General features: G+C 37.4%; 1 protein-coding gene across 3 annotated transcripts in view; it reads right to left on the bottom strand.

The window, feature by feature from the left end:
- The window catches only part of Ythdf3 (YTH N6-methyladenosine RNA binding protein F3), a 36,308-nt gene extending 21,581 nt beyond the window's left edge, over window positions 1–14,727 (bottom strand). The window contains exons 1-4 of one of the 3 annotated variants that reach the window (XM_060369998.1): window positions 14,375–14,486; window positions 13,998–14,022; window positions 10,666–10,811; window positions 8,235–8,320 (exon numbers count right to left, since the gene is read on the bottom strand). In XM_060369998.1, coding sequence (XP_060225981.1) covers window positions 8,235–8,320; window positions 10,666–10,723 — 144 coding nt within the window. In that variant the 5' untranslated portion in view covers window positions 10,724–10,811; window positions 13,998–14,022; window positions 14,375–14,486. Of the gene's footprint in view, window positions 1–2,059; window positions 2,101–8,234; window positions 8,321–10,665; window positions 10,812–13,997; window positions 14,023–14,374 lie in introns of those variants that run through there. The other 2 variants (XM_060369999.1, XM_021627820.2) reach the window with 2 other exon arrangements.
- Between the last annotated feature and the right edge of the window lie 290 nt (window positions 14,728–15,017).

Below are 15,017 nucleotides of genomic sequence, written 5' to 3'. Positions count from 1 at the left end.
GAGTAAGTCCAAGATGGGATATGCCCAACTCTCACAAGACCAGACAGGAAAGAGAAGCTACTTAGAGCAGTTAAGATAGAACAGGGAGTTCGTGGAAGCAGTAGAGGAGGAAAGTATAATACAGTTAGATGCAGTTCAATGAAGTGCAACTGAGTTCATGCGGTTCAGTTAGCGGAGTTCAGAGGCAGTTTTTCCAAGCAGAACAATTCAATTAGAAGCTGAGAAAAGCTAGTTTGAAGCATTCGGCTTGGAGAGGAGATTGAGACAGAACAGCTGAGTTGAACCAGCCAGTCAAAGTAAGTCTGAGAGGCTGAAAACATTCTAGGTCAAGGTTAGCAGACGGAGGCTGGAAGCTGAAACTTTAAAGGCCCAGGCTTGCAAAAGGTTAGATTGCACAGAGGCTAGATGCTTCCAGGCCTAAGCCTAGAGAAAGTTAGATAAAAATGTTCTGGCCTCTGCCCAAGCCATGTATTCATAAAGCTCAGGTACAACTCTCCCCATCTGAGGAAATAAAAACATTTACAGCACCCATATCTATAAAAGAAACACAACCAATGTTGGAAGAACCGTTGCAGTTCTCCTAGTCCAAATAGCCATTCTGAACTTGGTGTTAAGGTGCAGGGCTCCCTCCAGGGCCTCCTGCTCTCTGCCTGACTTCATTTGGAGAATGTCTTTAGACACAGACACTCCTAACCATATTTGATATAGGGCCTTTGACAAAACTCCCTGCTAGCTCTCCCCTCTGCACTCCCACCTATATGATAATTAGGTACCGTGTTCCCATTCATATGATAGGAGCTTGCTGTTTAATGAAAATCAAGCATCCTCAAGTGCCTAGTTTGAACCAATTCTGTACACCTATCCTTGGAGCCCCCCACTTACGCCCCAAGAGATACACAGCCTTTGTTCTCTGGAATTAAAGTTGAACTAGCTCCCTGCAGTGGTTCCCAGAGTGTGTGATCTCTGTATGGTGCTTGTCGGCCATTCCAGGCACCCTTCTCATCTCATGAGCTCCTAACCTCGTGGGTTGCTGGGAGACAGGAGGACCACAAACTAGAGCTTAAATCACATAGACTGACCCTCACATATTGTTATTGGGAGACTTTAATACCCCATCCTCACTAATGGACAGACAAGAAAGAGAAAGAGATAAATAAATGAATGAATGAATAAATGCTGGATGTAATAGATGTTTTAAATCAAATGGGTCTAACAGATATCTACAGAACAAGTTTTCCAAACTTGAAAAACTATACCTTCTTCACCATACCTTTGGAACTTTTTCCAAAACTGACATTACACAGACACAAAGGAAATCTCAACAGATACATGAAAACTGAAAAAAAAAAAAAAAAAAAAAAAAAAAAAATCCAAAAAACAAAACAAAACTTGCATGCTATCAAAACATTGTGAATTAAAGCTGGATATCAGCAACACTAAAATGCTTAGAAAGTCATAGAAAATGTAATACCTCTACTGAATCAAAAATGGGTCAAGATAGAAATAAATTAAAGACTTTCTAAAATTCAATGAAAATGAATATACAACATAGCCAGCCTTCTAGAACACAATGAAAACAGTTCCAAGACACAAGTTCATAACACTAAATGGCTACCCAAGGGAGGCTGGGGGAGATATGGGGTGGACAGATCTTATCCACTATAACAGAAACAAGAAATCACACCCAAAAGGAGAAGGAGGAGGCAAGATATACTCAACCCCGGGCTGGAATTAATAAAACAGAAATTAAGAGAACAATACAAGGAATCAAAAGGGAAAAAAAAGAAGGTTCTTTTGAGACTGATTATCTAAAGTGACAAAATCAAAAAACAACAGACCCTAAGGAAATACAGAGAAACATAAGGACATACTTTTAAACCCATATTTCACCAAACTGAAAAAGCAAAAAGAAACAATCTTCTCAATAGGTACCACTCAACAAAGTTAAATCAGGATTAGGAAAAACAATTTAAATAAACCTATAACCCCAAGGAAATAAAAGCAATCATTAAAAGACTCAACCAAAAAAGGGCCAGATGGATTTAGTGAAAAATCCTACCCGACATTCAAAGAGTTAATGTCATTACTCCTCGAATTATTCTGCAAAACAGAAACAGAAGGAACATTACCAAATGTATTTTATGAGGTCAGAGTTACCTTAACACCCAAAACACATGAAAAGGCACCAAGAGCGAGAATGACAACCCAATTTCCCTTTTAAACATAGATGTAAAAATACTCTAAGATACTTGCAAATGAAATCCAAGAACACACACATCATACACCATGATCAAGCAGGCTTCATCATGCAGATGCAGGGACAGTTCAATATACAAAAATCAATTAATGTAATCTATGAACAAATTGAAAGAAAAAAAAAACCAGTCATCTCATTCTCACTGAACAAAGAAAAGGTCTCTGACGATATCTAATACCTTCATGATAAAAGTCTTGTACGAGATCAGGGATACAAGGGATGTAACTCAACATGATAAAGGCAATTTACGGCAAGCCCATAGCCAACATCAACTTAAATGGAAAGTAACTCAAAGAAATTGCACTAACATCAGAAACAAGACACGGCTGTCCACTCCGTATCTATTCAAAAGTCTTTGCTAGAACAAGGACAAAACTAAAGGCAATCAAGGAAATAAAAATTGGAAAGAAAGAAGTCAAAGTATGTTTATTTGAAGATGACATGGTAGTATACATAAATGATCCAAAAAAATTCCACCAGGGAACTTCTATAGCTGATAAACATTTTCAGAAAACTAAAAAAAAAAAAAAAAAAATAATCAGTAGCCTTCCTATACACATATTATAAACAGATTGAAACGAAACCAGGGAAACAACATCTTTCATGATAGCCTTGAATAATATAAAATACCTTAGGGTAACTCTAAAGCAAGTGAAAGAATTATATGATAATTATATGACAAAAACTCCAAGTCTTTGAAGAAAGCAATTGAAGAAAATATCCAAGAATAGAAAGACCTCCTACACTCATGGATCAATAGGATAAACGTAACAAAAATAGCCATCTTTCCAAAAGCAATCTGCAGATTCAATGCAATTCCATTAAAATTTCAACACAAGAAACAGATCTCAAAAGGACAATTTTCAGCTTCATATGGAAAAACAACAAATCCAACATAGTTAAAACAATCAAAAAACTGTTGGAGGTCTCACTATTCCTGATTTCAAGATGCACTACAAAGCTTTAGTAACAGAAGCAGCATGATACTGACATAATATCAGACAGACTAATCAATAGAATCAAATAAAAGCCCCCCAAAGAAATCCACACACCTATGGACACCTGATTAATAGGCCAGAAATAAACACTGGAAAAAAATACAGCATCTTCAACAAATGGTGCTGGTCAAATTGGATAGCTCCATGCAGAAGGATTCAAAATAGAACTAAAATTGATTATCACTTATTTAATGATTTACATTAAAAAAAAAATCAATAGGTAGCATATTTACCTTTCTGTGTCTGGATTATCTCACCACACAAACTCAACTCCAAATGGAAGACCTCAAAATAAAACCAAATACACTGAACATGGGGGAAAAAAAGTGGGAATAGCCTTGAACTCACTGGAACAGGAGAAGATTTTCTAAACAGAACTTTTGTTAGCACAGGCAGTAAGATCAACAATTAATAAATGAGACCTCATGAAACCGAGAAATTTCTGCACAGCAAAGAACAATTCAGACAAAGTGGCAACCTACAGAGTAGCAAGTTCTTCACCAACTCCACATCTGATAGAGAACTAATATCCAAAATATACACAGAACTCAAGAGACTAGATACCAAAAACTAAATAATCCGAATTTAAAAACAAGGAACAGATCTAAACCGAGAATTCTCAAATCTCAACTGGCTGAGAAACACTTAAATGTTCAACATCCTTAGTCATCAGAGGAAAGCAAATCAAGCTACTTTGAGATTCCATCTGACACCTATCAGAATTGTTAAGATCAATAACACAAGTGATACGCGGATAAGGATGTGAGTAAGGGGAGCACTCCTCCACTGCTGATATACAAACTTGTACAGCCACTATGAAAATCAGTATGGCAGTTTCTCAGAAAGTTGGGAATCAATCTACCTCAAGAGCCACCTATACCATTCTTGGACATATACCTAAACGATGCTCCATCCTACCACAAAACAATTGCTTAACCATGTTCACTGCAGCTTTACTCGTAATATTCAGAAACTGCAAACAATCTAGATGTCCCTCAACGAAAGGATGGATAAAGAAAATGTGGTACATTTACACAATGAAGTATTACTCAGCAGCTTAAAAAAAAAAATGACATCATGAAATTTGTAAGGAAACTGATTGAACTAGAAAAACAAAAACAAAAACATCCTGAGTGAGGTAACCCAGATCAACTGACAAGGCCCCACTGATGAAGACAACAATCACACAACTCACTGAACATGTAGAAGTCAAAACTGATGCCTATGTAGAAAACCTTCACCAACTTGTTCTAGCGTCTTTATTATGTGAAAGTATGCTGCTGGCTACCAAAAAATAAACATAAACACCAACGCAGGCCCTAAACTTTTAATCTCCATTCCATCCTGCTTGAAAAATATGCTAGGGCAATGGTGGCCCAAGCTTGTGGGAGTAACCAACCATACCTGATTTAAGGCTCATCCCATGAGATGGAACCGATATCCAACACTGCCTAGGTGACCAAGAACCAAAAACCAGATAGCCCAGAGACCTAGTATAAAACCAAGTATTACTGGCCTAAACAAACAAAAGTAACAATAAAATGACTCCTAATGACATTAGTGCCTTTCTCAGCTAACATCAGGAAACAGATGGGAACAAATAATTCTCTGGCTCTCTAAAATAAAAACCAGAAGATTAAATAAACTCCAATGACAGATTTTTCATTCTTTGCTTTATATTTGATTTCTGATGTCCAGAACAGAGGTTTAGGATTTGCAAAAATCACTAAGGGTGGGCAAGAATCTAACTAGTCAGTCTGTATTCTCTCACAGGAGTCAAAACCATTAAGACTGACTTTTCACTTATATAGACAAATATTAAATTCCTTGCAATAAACTTCTTAGCACATTTTTTTCCCATTATATTCATGGGACTATTCTGTGGAGTGCTACCACACCACCACCACCAAGATTGTACATTAAAAGCTGGAGACACTGATCAATGTCACTGCACTTACTAGATCATAAAACCCTGGTGTTCAAGTCCCAGCCCCACAAAAAAGGTGCCAGTATAAAAATGTAACGGTAACACACAGATTATTTGGAAGTAATTTCCAGTTTTTTAAAGAGCTTATTATTGAAAATTCAGATACTATTACCTACCCTCCCTCCTTCACACACACAGTGCATAGGCAGAAACAGACTTTGCCTCAAAATGAAAAACAATGGGAACAAAAGATTACTTAATAGAAGTATGAAATAGAAAACAAAAAGGAACTGCCTGGGAAAAGAGAACAACAGGACGAGAAAAAGGAAGACAAAAGATAATGACACCAATGCATAAAGGTATCAAAGTGATAAATATGGTTTAATATCTAGTTCATTCTACTTTGGGTAATAGTAAAAGTTTCAAGTGTTCATGGCATAAAAAGTTGATAAAACTGTAACAATCTAACACTCGAACACCCCCACTCACACACAAACACACAACCTCACAACACAAGCACAGTCAAACACACAGATACACTCACATATACAAACACACAAAGCACCAACACAAACATACACATAATCATATTTAGGTTGTCTAACTACCTATATAAAATCATTCCATACTGTATATCTGTAATCATAACCTTATAAATATTTGTAACATTTAAAATCCTAAAAATGTCCCTGGAGGTCAACAAAAAATTAAACTCAACTGAAAATCTGTAATGATGGTGTATTTCAACACTCTTTGGTTACACAGGTGCACTCAGATTTTCCACATCTCATATATATTTTATTTCTAAAAGAAAAACTACAATACTTAAGACTACTTAGAAATGTAAATGCTGACCAACTTAGGGAGAACTGATCCACTTAGGAGAATTATAAAAGTCTGGAGGGAAGGGCAGCGGCAACAGGGAATGGGACAACTGGAAGGCAAAGAGGGATGGGTCTACAACCAGGAATATATATATATATATATAAAGGTCTGTAGCATTTTGAAATAAAACTTTTTAAAACAAGACATAAAATCACTAGGTAGGCAAGGGGGTTGAATCTAAGAGGAGCTCAAAGATGGGGCTAAAAAACAATCAAAACACATCCTAGGAACTTCTCAGGGAACTAACAAAAATAGTCATTAAAAAGGAAAACATTAGGAAATAAACATGATAAATGAAGTAACAATGGCAGAATCTAAGATACGTATATATGTGCTCGTTGCAACAAATTTTCTTTATATTTAAATTTTTACATAATTTGAAGGGAAATATGGGGTCACATATATTCAAATATTAGTTGTATTTATTAACAGAACTTAACTTGCCTCTTTTTGAAATATATAATACCACATAGGATAATTTCAATTTTTTACACTGCCATTTTCAATGTAATTCCATCACATCATTTAATTTGTTTATAAAGATGACTTTTGCTCTACTTATTGTAAAGATCTGGGAGGGAGATGAAGGTGGGATCACATCCAACTTTGGAAAGTTTCTATTCAAAAGTATTCTCAATACATTCTAGCCTGAGGATGGGAAGGCAGTGGTTTACACGAAGAGTAAAACAAAACTATATCCTTTTAGGAGTAATACCCTATTTAGCACTTTCTATATACATATGACTAAAATTAGATGTATTATGGGAAGGAGTACACAAATTGGAAAAAAACTGTTTGACTTTATTACCAATCAAAAAAGAACCATCCAAACTATACCCTTAGCAATCAGCCCTTCCTTCCTTTAGACCGTAATAGGAGAGAATGCAAACAGCAACCTGAGGCCTTGACTATTTCCGCTCATGTGGCCGGCTGTTGGGATAATCTTTTGTGCACTGTGTCTAACCATCTCTGGATACTCCGATACTGATCCCAGTGCCAGCACTGAGCTAAGTGCAGGCTGGACTTCGGTATTAGTAGTATTCTTTGGATGCACCATGTTTTGTAAACACTCCCTCCAACACCTTCTAATTGGTGTAATAAAGAGCTGAATTTCAGAGCCAATAGCAAAGGAGGGAGAAAGCAGAACTCTGGAAGAGAAAGGAACTTGGAAAGAATCAGAGGCAAAACAAAGTCGCCAGCCAGAGAAGAACGAAGAAAGGAGTGCTGGGACTAAGGGAACAAGAAAAGGCAATGGGCCACATGGCAGGAATTAGGCCACGTTAGTGTTGTTTAGTTAGTAATAGCTGAGAATGTGCTCAACTATGGTGCCTACGATAATAATAATAATAAGCCTCTGTGTCATTATTTAGGAGCTGGCACTCCAAAGAAAGTCCCATTTTAAACTTTTTTGTTTTGCTTTAAATAAAAATTTCTTGCTACTTTTGCAAATCTGTGTGGATTTCAATTTCATTTAGTGACCAAGAATCTGGAAATACAAAACGCCAACATTAACCATCAGTATTTCAATTTTCTCTTTTGCAAATTACATGGGATCTTTAACAAAAAGCCAACTGAAACATAAAACCCAGATTCAATCACTACATTACTCTGAAGATCTACAGAGAATCAATGACCTGTTTCCTTCCTCCTCTAAAAACTACAACACTGAAAACGGAAGTAGTATGCTGCCAGAAGAGTAAGGCCAGCAACATATTTTTAACATAATCCTGGAGTTAAGTGGTATGAATTAGGGCCAACCATATAAAACAATTTAAAACATCAATCAAAAGTACTAAAACACCTTTCCCAACAAATAAGTCATCTTTGCAACTTATAATTTTTAAAATTATACGAAAAGCTTAATTTTAAAAGCACAATGTACAGTTAAGAGCCTTCCTGTTAAAAATACACAGCTGCAATTGTATATTAAACTACTTTTACATTCAACAATTCTAAGCATAACATAAAAATGGTGTTAATCTTAAATGCTTTAGAAAGTTACCTACAGTCTCTAAAGCAGTCTCCTAAGCCATAACCCTGCAAGTATTAGTCACCATATGTAGGCCAACTAAATGAATTTATTCACATTATATTAGACTCCTATTCAATTAGATGTCTACTTGAAAAAAATATAACTTCCTAACATCTGAATCTGCAGACCACTTACCTGATTTGTCTGGCTACTTAAGTATGGCTCAAAATCATCATCATTTACAGCATCTTTTTGATGAATCGAACCATTTTGTACTGAAACTAAAAAACATATTTGTATTAGAAGTGTTGTAATTATTCTTATAGCACAATCCAACATTTAAAATTTTTTTCAAGCCGACTCATAAAAAATAATCCTGAGTGCCTCCCTGTTTTAAGAAGAATCTTAAGAATAACCTTTAGAAAAATTATTTAATATATGCTGCAGAAAATTTAGAAATCCTGTGATCCAAAAACCCAACATTATAAAAGCCATATCTTTACACTATCATTTACCAAAATCTTAAATATCTCAATTTCAACACTGTAGTCACCAAAGTAACATAAAAATGTTTGAAAGGGCTTCCAAAAATTATGTGTGAATTTAAAATACCTAAGTAATGCTGTAAACAATTTATCTGAGTATGTGCGCTAACTCTATTAATTGGATAAAGTTAAGAATTTTTTGTTAGTGTTGTTCTGTAACCTTGAATTTTCAATCCTCCTTCAACTTGTGAAGCAATGGACTACAACATCATGCCCAGCCTCTAAGAAACCATTTGTGGCCTACTACTCTAGTAAATGACTAAAATGTCAAGAGTCAAAATGGTTAAAATTCATGATTATGAAAAATCCAGAAAGGGCTGGTATGATGCCACATGCTGTTACCATGGCACTTGAAAGAAGCAGCAAAGGATCACAAGGTACATCAGTGTGAGTATAATTATACAGATATTATACCTCGAAGACTGGGCAAGACACTCATTAAAAATGAAAGGCCTTATGTTGTATGGTTTGTAGGGGGTTTTTGTTTGTCTGTAGTACTGGGGATACCAATCCAAGGCCCTGTGCATTCTATAGCACTCTAGTTAAAATCTGTAAGGCTTTGGTTCTCTAATACATGTATGTACACATCTTGATTCACAATGGCTGAGGCTTTATAACAAATCATTGGTGAAGTGTATTTAGCATGCACTAAGACTTTGAGTTCAAATCCAAACATCAATAAACAAGACTTTCACATGAAAGTAAAACTACATTTAAGACACCAAAGATGATTACTTACGAAACACATGAGAAAACAAATCAGAAGATAAATTAGAATGTCACACTAGTTAAAAAATTGTTTCATAAACACTGCAAAAAAAAAAAACAAAAAAAAAACAAACTTGTATTCAAGAAAAAAAAAATCAAAAAACAAAACAAATTTGGACACTGTTTCAGTAGTGCCCGAGTACAGCATATAAAACTGCCTCCTGGATTTAAATTTCACGTCTACTACTGAGGAGTCAGGGGGTCTCCAAGAGCAATTTGAGGTCACTAATCTTCTGATGACTATTCAGGTTATTGAGTGCCTACTTTATCTTATCTTGGTATTATTTGACCATGTTCAATATTCTTTATAATTCTAATTATCATAATATCCCAAATAAAACTAAAAATTATTCTGAACTAGAAAATCAAAAGTTACTTGGCTAGGTATCAATATGAAAACGTTATTGAAACATGAAAATTTAAAAAAAAACATGAAACAAAAAAAGAGGTAATTTCAGAGGGATGTCAATCTCTACTGTTTTCTAAGAGATTAAACTACTGTTTAAAACTTCAATGTCACAAAGTATTGCCAACTAATGTGGATAAAGTTTATCAGGATATCATCATTAACTCGTAATTTTTCCCCAAGTGTACATTACCTAAAATGTAATGCTGCTAGTGAGCAGGAGCTTATAAGATCTGTGAAATCTCTTAGTTCTTTGCAATCCAGGGATGGTTCAACAGTTAAGCTACTCTGAACATGAAGCCTTAAAGCAGACCTTTATACTATAACCCTCAGAGGTAACCCAAAAATCTTCACTGGATTTTGGCTTCCCTTAGAAGATCCTATTGTATTTCATAAAAACTTCATCAGAGCTAGGCTGAGCTCAATTGTGCCCCAGGATTAAAGTATGTAAGAGCTACTACTAAGAAAAGAAACAGGGTATCACAGGACGTATACAATGGCATCTTAGCGCTGAGGTAAGCACTGCTGCAGTCTCAGCAATCTGGATACACCTGCTATTTCCACTGGCTTGACTATTCCTTTACCAACAGTGGTGGTGATGCAGTCTGTCACCTCTTGGGGAAAAAAAGGTTTCTTACTACTAATATGCGTATCAGCCAGCTCTTAAAACAGCCAACCATTTCTGTCACTTTCGTCAATTAGTTCTTGATTATCTAGTCCATACCACTGATATAATCAAAAAAGTATCCACTTAAAGGCTCTTAATAAGATACTAACTAGCCCTTTAATTTCAGAAGATTTTAGTTGTTTAACACTGTTTAATGACAATCTGACCAGTAATGAAATGTAAGCCACTTCTATATTGTGCAAAAGTTCTTCAGGGGGAATAAAAGAACAGATGACTTACATGATTCTTCTCCTGTTTCCTCTGCCCTATGAAGCAAAGTCAAATCAAGATAGAACATGGGCCTTAGAAGCCAGGTGGTTCTCTGCTCTGGTCCTGACTACATCAAGTTAGGAAAGTCAACAGAAGTGTGCATCAAGTTTTCCCACCTACAAAAACAGCGACAATACCATGTACCCTCTATCTCCTTACAGGAATGTTGTGAGAATTAATAATAATATGAAGCCAAAACAATGATAGCATGGTGCTTTGAAATCATTTATTAGGGGATACAGAGAAGATACATCATAGTATTGCCAAAATTGACTACCTTTCTGAAACATTCAAACAACTTCAACCTAATTCTTTTCAAACTGCAGCTATATAAAATGATGTGTGTCTCCTCCCATAGAAAGAAAAAGGAGGAGGTAAAAGAAAATTCTTTCCCTGTACCGTACTTATACAAACTTAGGGGATCAAAGAAAGGAAGGAGGATGGGCCAAAGAACATCTAACACATGAAGACACGGCAAAAACTCTCTTAATAAAGAAAATTATGGACCAACAAATAATTATGGTTACATTTTAACTATCTTTTGTTGCTATTTTGCCAAGTATAACCAGTTCTGACATTTCACATAGGAAAAAAAATCCTTAGTTAAAAAAAAAAATTAAAAATGTAAAAAGTAGAGCCAAAACTTAGGAATTATCTGTCTTCACAAATAGACTGACAGAACGCCTCTTCATTCCTTTAATACAATAAGCCTTAGCAATATGCCCGAAGACACTTTGCAGAAAAAGACACTAAAGTCAGGTGTTAGGCTAACAAGGTCAGCTGCAGGCATTCAGTAAGGAAACACAGCATCTCAAAAATCATATTAAGTCAACTAGTTTTAGCTGATACAAACTTCTTAGAAACATAAAATTCTTAAGCTCTGAACTCAAAATTACTAACCATATCTTTACAATTGTAAAGCAAGAAAAATACCAATACTTTGTCCTTGATAACAGTATACAAACTTACTATAACACAATTTTACTAACTTTAAACTAATTTAGTCAGTGAAGGCAGAAGTTTTTTCTCAAGCACACAAACGCTCCTGTCACTTGCTAGTAGATGTGACTTGGCTTGTAAGTGACTTTGTAAAGTTATTGTGGTTTCTATCATTTCAAACCAACTTAAATGACTTTAAGTATATTAATATTCTGGGGCCAGTAGCTTTTCTTCTTCCCATCACAAGAGGATAAAAAAATAGTTCAACAACAACTACAGCAATAAGCTATTGCAATTTTAATAATCATCATAAAACATGATTTATAGTCACTTTTTTTCTTTATAGAAGAGAAATTTTAACAAAAAGGTACAAGTTTGTGCTTGGCAAACTTGGTAATGAAACCCAAGACTATATGAAATCCCAGTTGGGCTAGAGAGATGGCTCAGAGGTTAAGCGCACTGACTGCTCTTCCAAAGGTCCCAAGTTCAATTCCCAGCAACCACATGATGGCTCAGTCATCTATAATAAGATCTTGTGCCCTCTGCTGGTGAGCAAGTGTACACGCAGGCAGAACATTGTATACTTAAACAAATCTTTAAACAAACAAACAAACAAACAAAAAGCCCAGTCTTTAACCCTCACCCTAGGATAAAATTATAAACGGAAGAAAAAGAGTAAAAGAAAATTTGGGGAAAATAAAGAATTATTCAAAAACTTAATTTCTATATGTATATAAATATTAGCTCAGAAGTGATACTAAGAAAAATTCTCACATAAAAAAATTTAATCCACAGGTAATGCAGTCTGTGGCTAGCTCCTATCAGTAAGGTGATTTATAAGCACCGTCTAACAGCAAAGAGGTAGCTAGGCCATACCAAAATGAAGTTTCTCGAGTAATACAGACTGGTTTACAATACCCAATCTAGATGGTCTATTTTGTTGTACCCAAAAAGAACTTCACAGAAGTCACTTACCTTAAAACAGGCAACACAAAACACTTAGCATTTCAAATAGCCTTGCAAAATGCCACTTCTCATAGCTCTAGGATAAAATAGTTTATACTAGACAATAATGACCACAAATTTCACAAATGGTCAGATTAGCTACACCAAAAAAAAAAAAAAAAAAAAAAAAAATTTCCTTTTAAACTTACAAATAACTAATTTTAAATTAACCTCTAATTCTGAAGTTTATAATTATAACTGAAATTCTGTAAAATAAAAATACTAAATGTTTATATGCTGAAAGAAATATTAAGATGTTAAGAAATTAATATTTAACAAATTAATATTTTATTAGTTAAAATAAAGTTTGTTACTAACAGTACAATGTATCATCTGGAACATATACAAATTCTTACATAAAATGTAGTACAACATGATGAAAATTATTCTGGGCAGAGCACTAGTTATTTTCTAATTAACCGCTATGAAACATAAAAACCCAGAGGAAAATAATTAAAACATCAATAGAAACATGAAACTTACACCTAAAGGTCTATTATAAATCTTATTTTCTAACTAGTACTTGGATACTGAGGAAGAAAAAAGAAAACAGGAAACGTAATTGTATTTAGTATCATTTCTGGCACTACAAAATATTATAAATATGTAGTTCATTGTAATGTTCTTTAATTGGCACTACCCCAAGAAAGGAGTTATTGTTTGACACTAATATCACATGTTAATGTCACAATGTTTCAATCAGCTGATACTTTGTTCCACAGCCATAAACACAAACTACATTTGTTTTAAATGCCTTAACTTTTAATGGTAGTTTTTAAATAGCAAATCATATAACGCTAGCAGCAACTGCACAAATTATTTCCTTCTCAGGCTTTTTTAAGAAACCAGACTGAGACAAACCTTGCAATCAGGGCTATACAGGAATGTTACATACTTGCTGTTAAGAGTTCTGTATCGTTGCTGCCTCCTTGCAAGCAAGTTCTATTGAACCAGTGATTAACCACAAGATTTTCATTAATGTGACATAGAATGCGTGTGAATTCCAAGTTTAAATGTAATCCAGACATTTCAAACAGAATGTTCACTTTAAAAACGTACCTAACTATACACACACAAAAAAAACTGTATGACCTAAGTTATGTAACTAAGATAAAAAGGAAAACTAAAGAAATACCATTACGTCCACTGAAATACAACCAAGGCAGTTGTTTCTTCTTAGTACTTTGGTTCCTACAAGCCTAGCTTCTAATCCAGGAACTATCTAAACGTTGGCAGCGTTGGCCGCGAGAGTTGTTTTTCTAACCTTTACGTTTAAAAAGAAGAGCAAAAAAATAAGAAAGAAAAGTGCTTACGGTTTAAAAATAACATCAAGGAAACACCTACGGGGAGGGACTCACCTTTATTTCCTTGCCCTTTAGGTCTCTGGAGCAAGACGAAAGATGTGATGGGGGGGGGCGGGAGAGGAAAGAAAAGTGTGTTAAACAGAGGCATTCTCGGAAACAAGTTATTCCCAACAATCCGCGTAGGAGGGAGCCCCAGCCGATCCTCCGCCTCCGCTCCGCCGGCCGGCCTCCCCCGGCCCCGCGCGCCGCGTCCAGCGCCCGCCGCCCGCCCGCCCGCCCGCTCCCGGCCCCGCGGCGGCCGCCGGGACATCCGGCCCTCGGGGCGGCCGCGGCCCCGCCGCCCGGGCGGCACGCACCCGCGGCGCCCGTCCGGGGCCTCCGCGAGGCCGGAGCTCGGCGGCCCGGGCCTTCGCGGGGCCCTGCTCCCTCACCTGATCCACGCTAGTGGCTGACATTCTTCACCGTAACCCGAGAGGAGCCGCCGCCGCCGCCGCCTGGGCCTCTCCGGGAGCACTCGCAGCAGCCGGCTGCCGCCCTCGCGAGCCTCTGCGCCTGCCTCCGCCGCCGCCGCCGCTCGCGCGGGCTCCGGGAAGCGGGCTCGCGCTCTGGGGTCGCGGAAGGGGCCCGAGCTCGCCGCCCACAAACTCCTCGTCCCCGCTCGCCCTCTGTTCCTCCGGCCCACAATGGCGGACGAGCTTCTCGGCCCCACTTCCGCTCCGGGCCGCCCTGACCTTCCGCTATCCAGGCTGACGTCCACGCACACCTCGCGATTCCTTCCCCACTCCCGCCAAGGCCTCGGGCTCCGCCCCCGCTGCACAACGTCATCGGAGGCCGGGGAGAAGGAGGAGAAAGGCGAGCGGGGGCGGGGTGGGGCCGGGGGTGGGGTGGGCGCGGGGGCGGAGCCGTATTCTGGACGCATGCGCGGGACACTGAGCGTCGGGATAGGGTCGGGGGAGCGGCGAATGCATCCTCCATTGGGCCCTGACCCCGCAAAGCCGGTGCGGGATCAGGGACCGCTTTCAGTTGCTGCTTTGTTCCTCTCTACTTGGTTTGGATTTTATTAAATAAATGAGC

The sequence above is a fragment of the Meriones unguiculatus genome, chromosome 17 (assembly GCF_030254825.1).
Source record: "Meriones unguiculatus strain TT.TT164.6M chromosome 17, Bangor_MerUng_6.1, whole genome shotgun sequence".
NCBI lineage: Eukaryota > Metazoa > Chordata > Mammalia > Rodentia > Muridae > Meriones > Meriones unguiculatus.
This window is presented reverse-complemented; position numbering and strand designations above follow the sequence as displayed.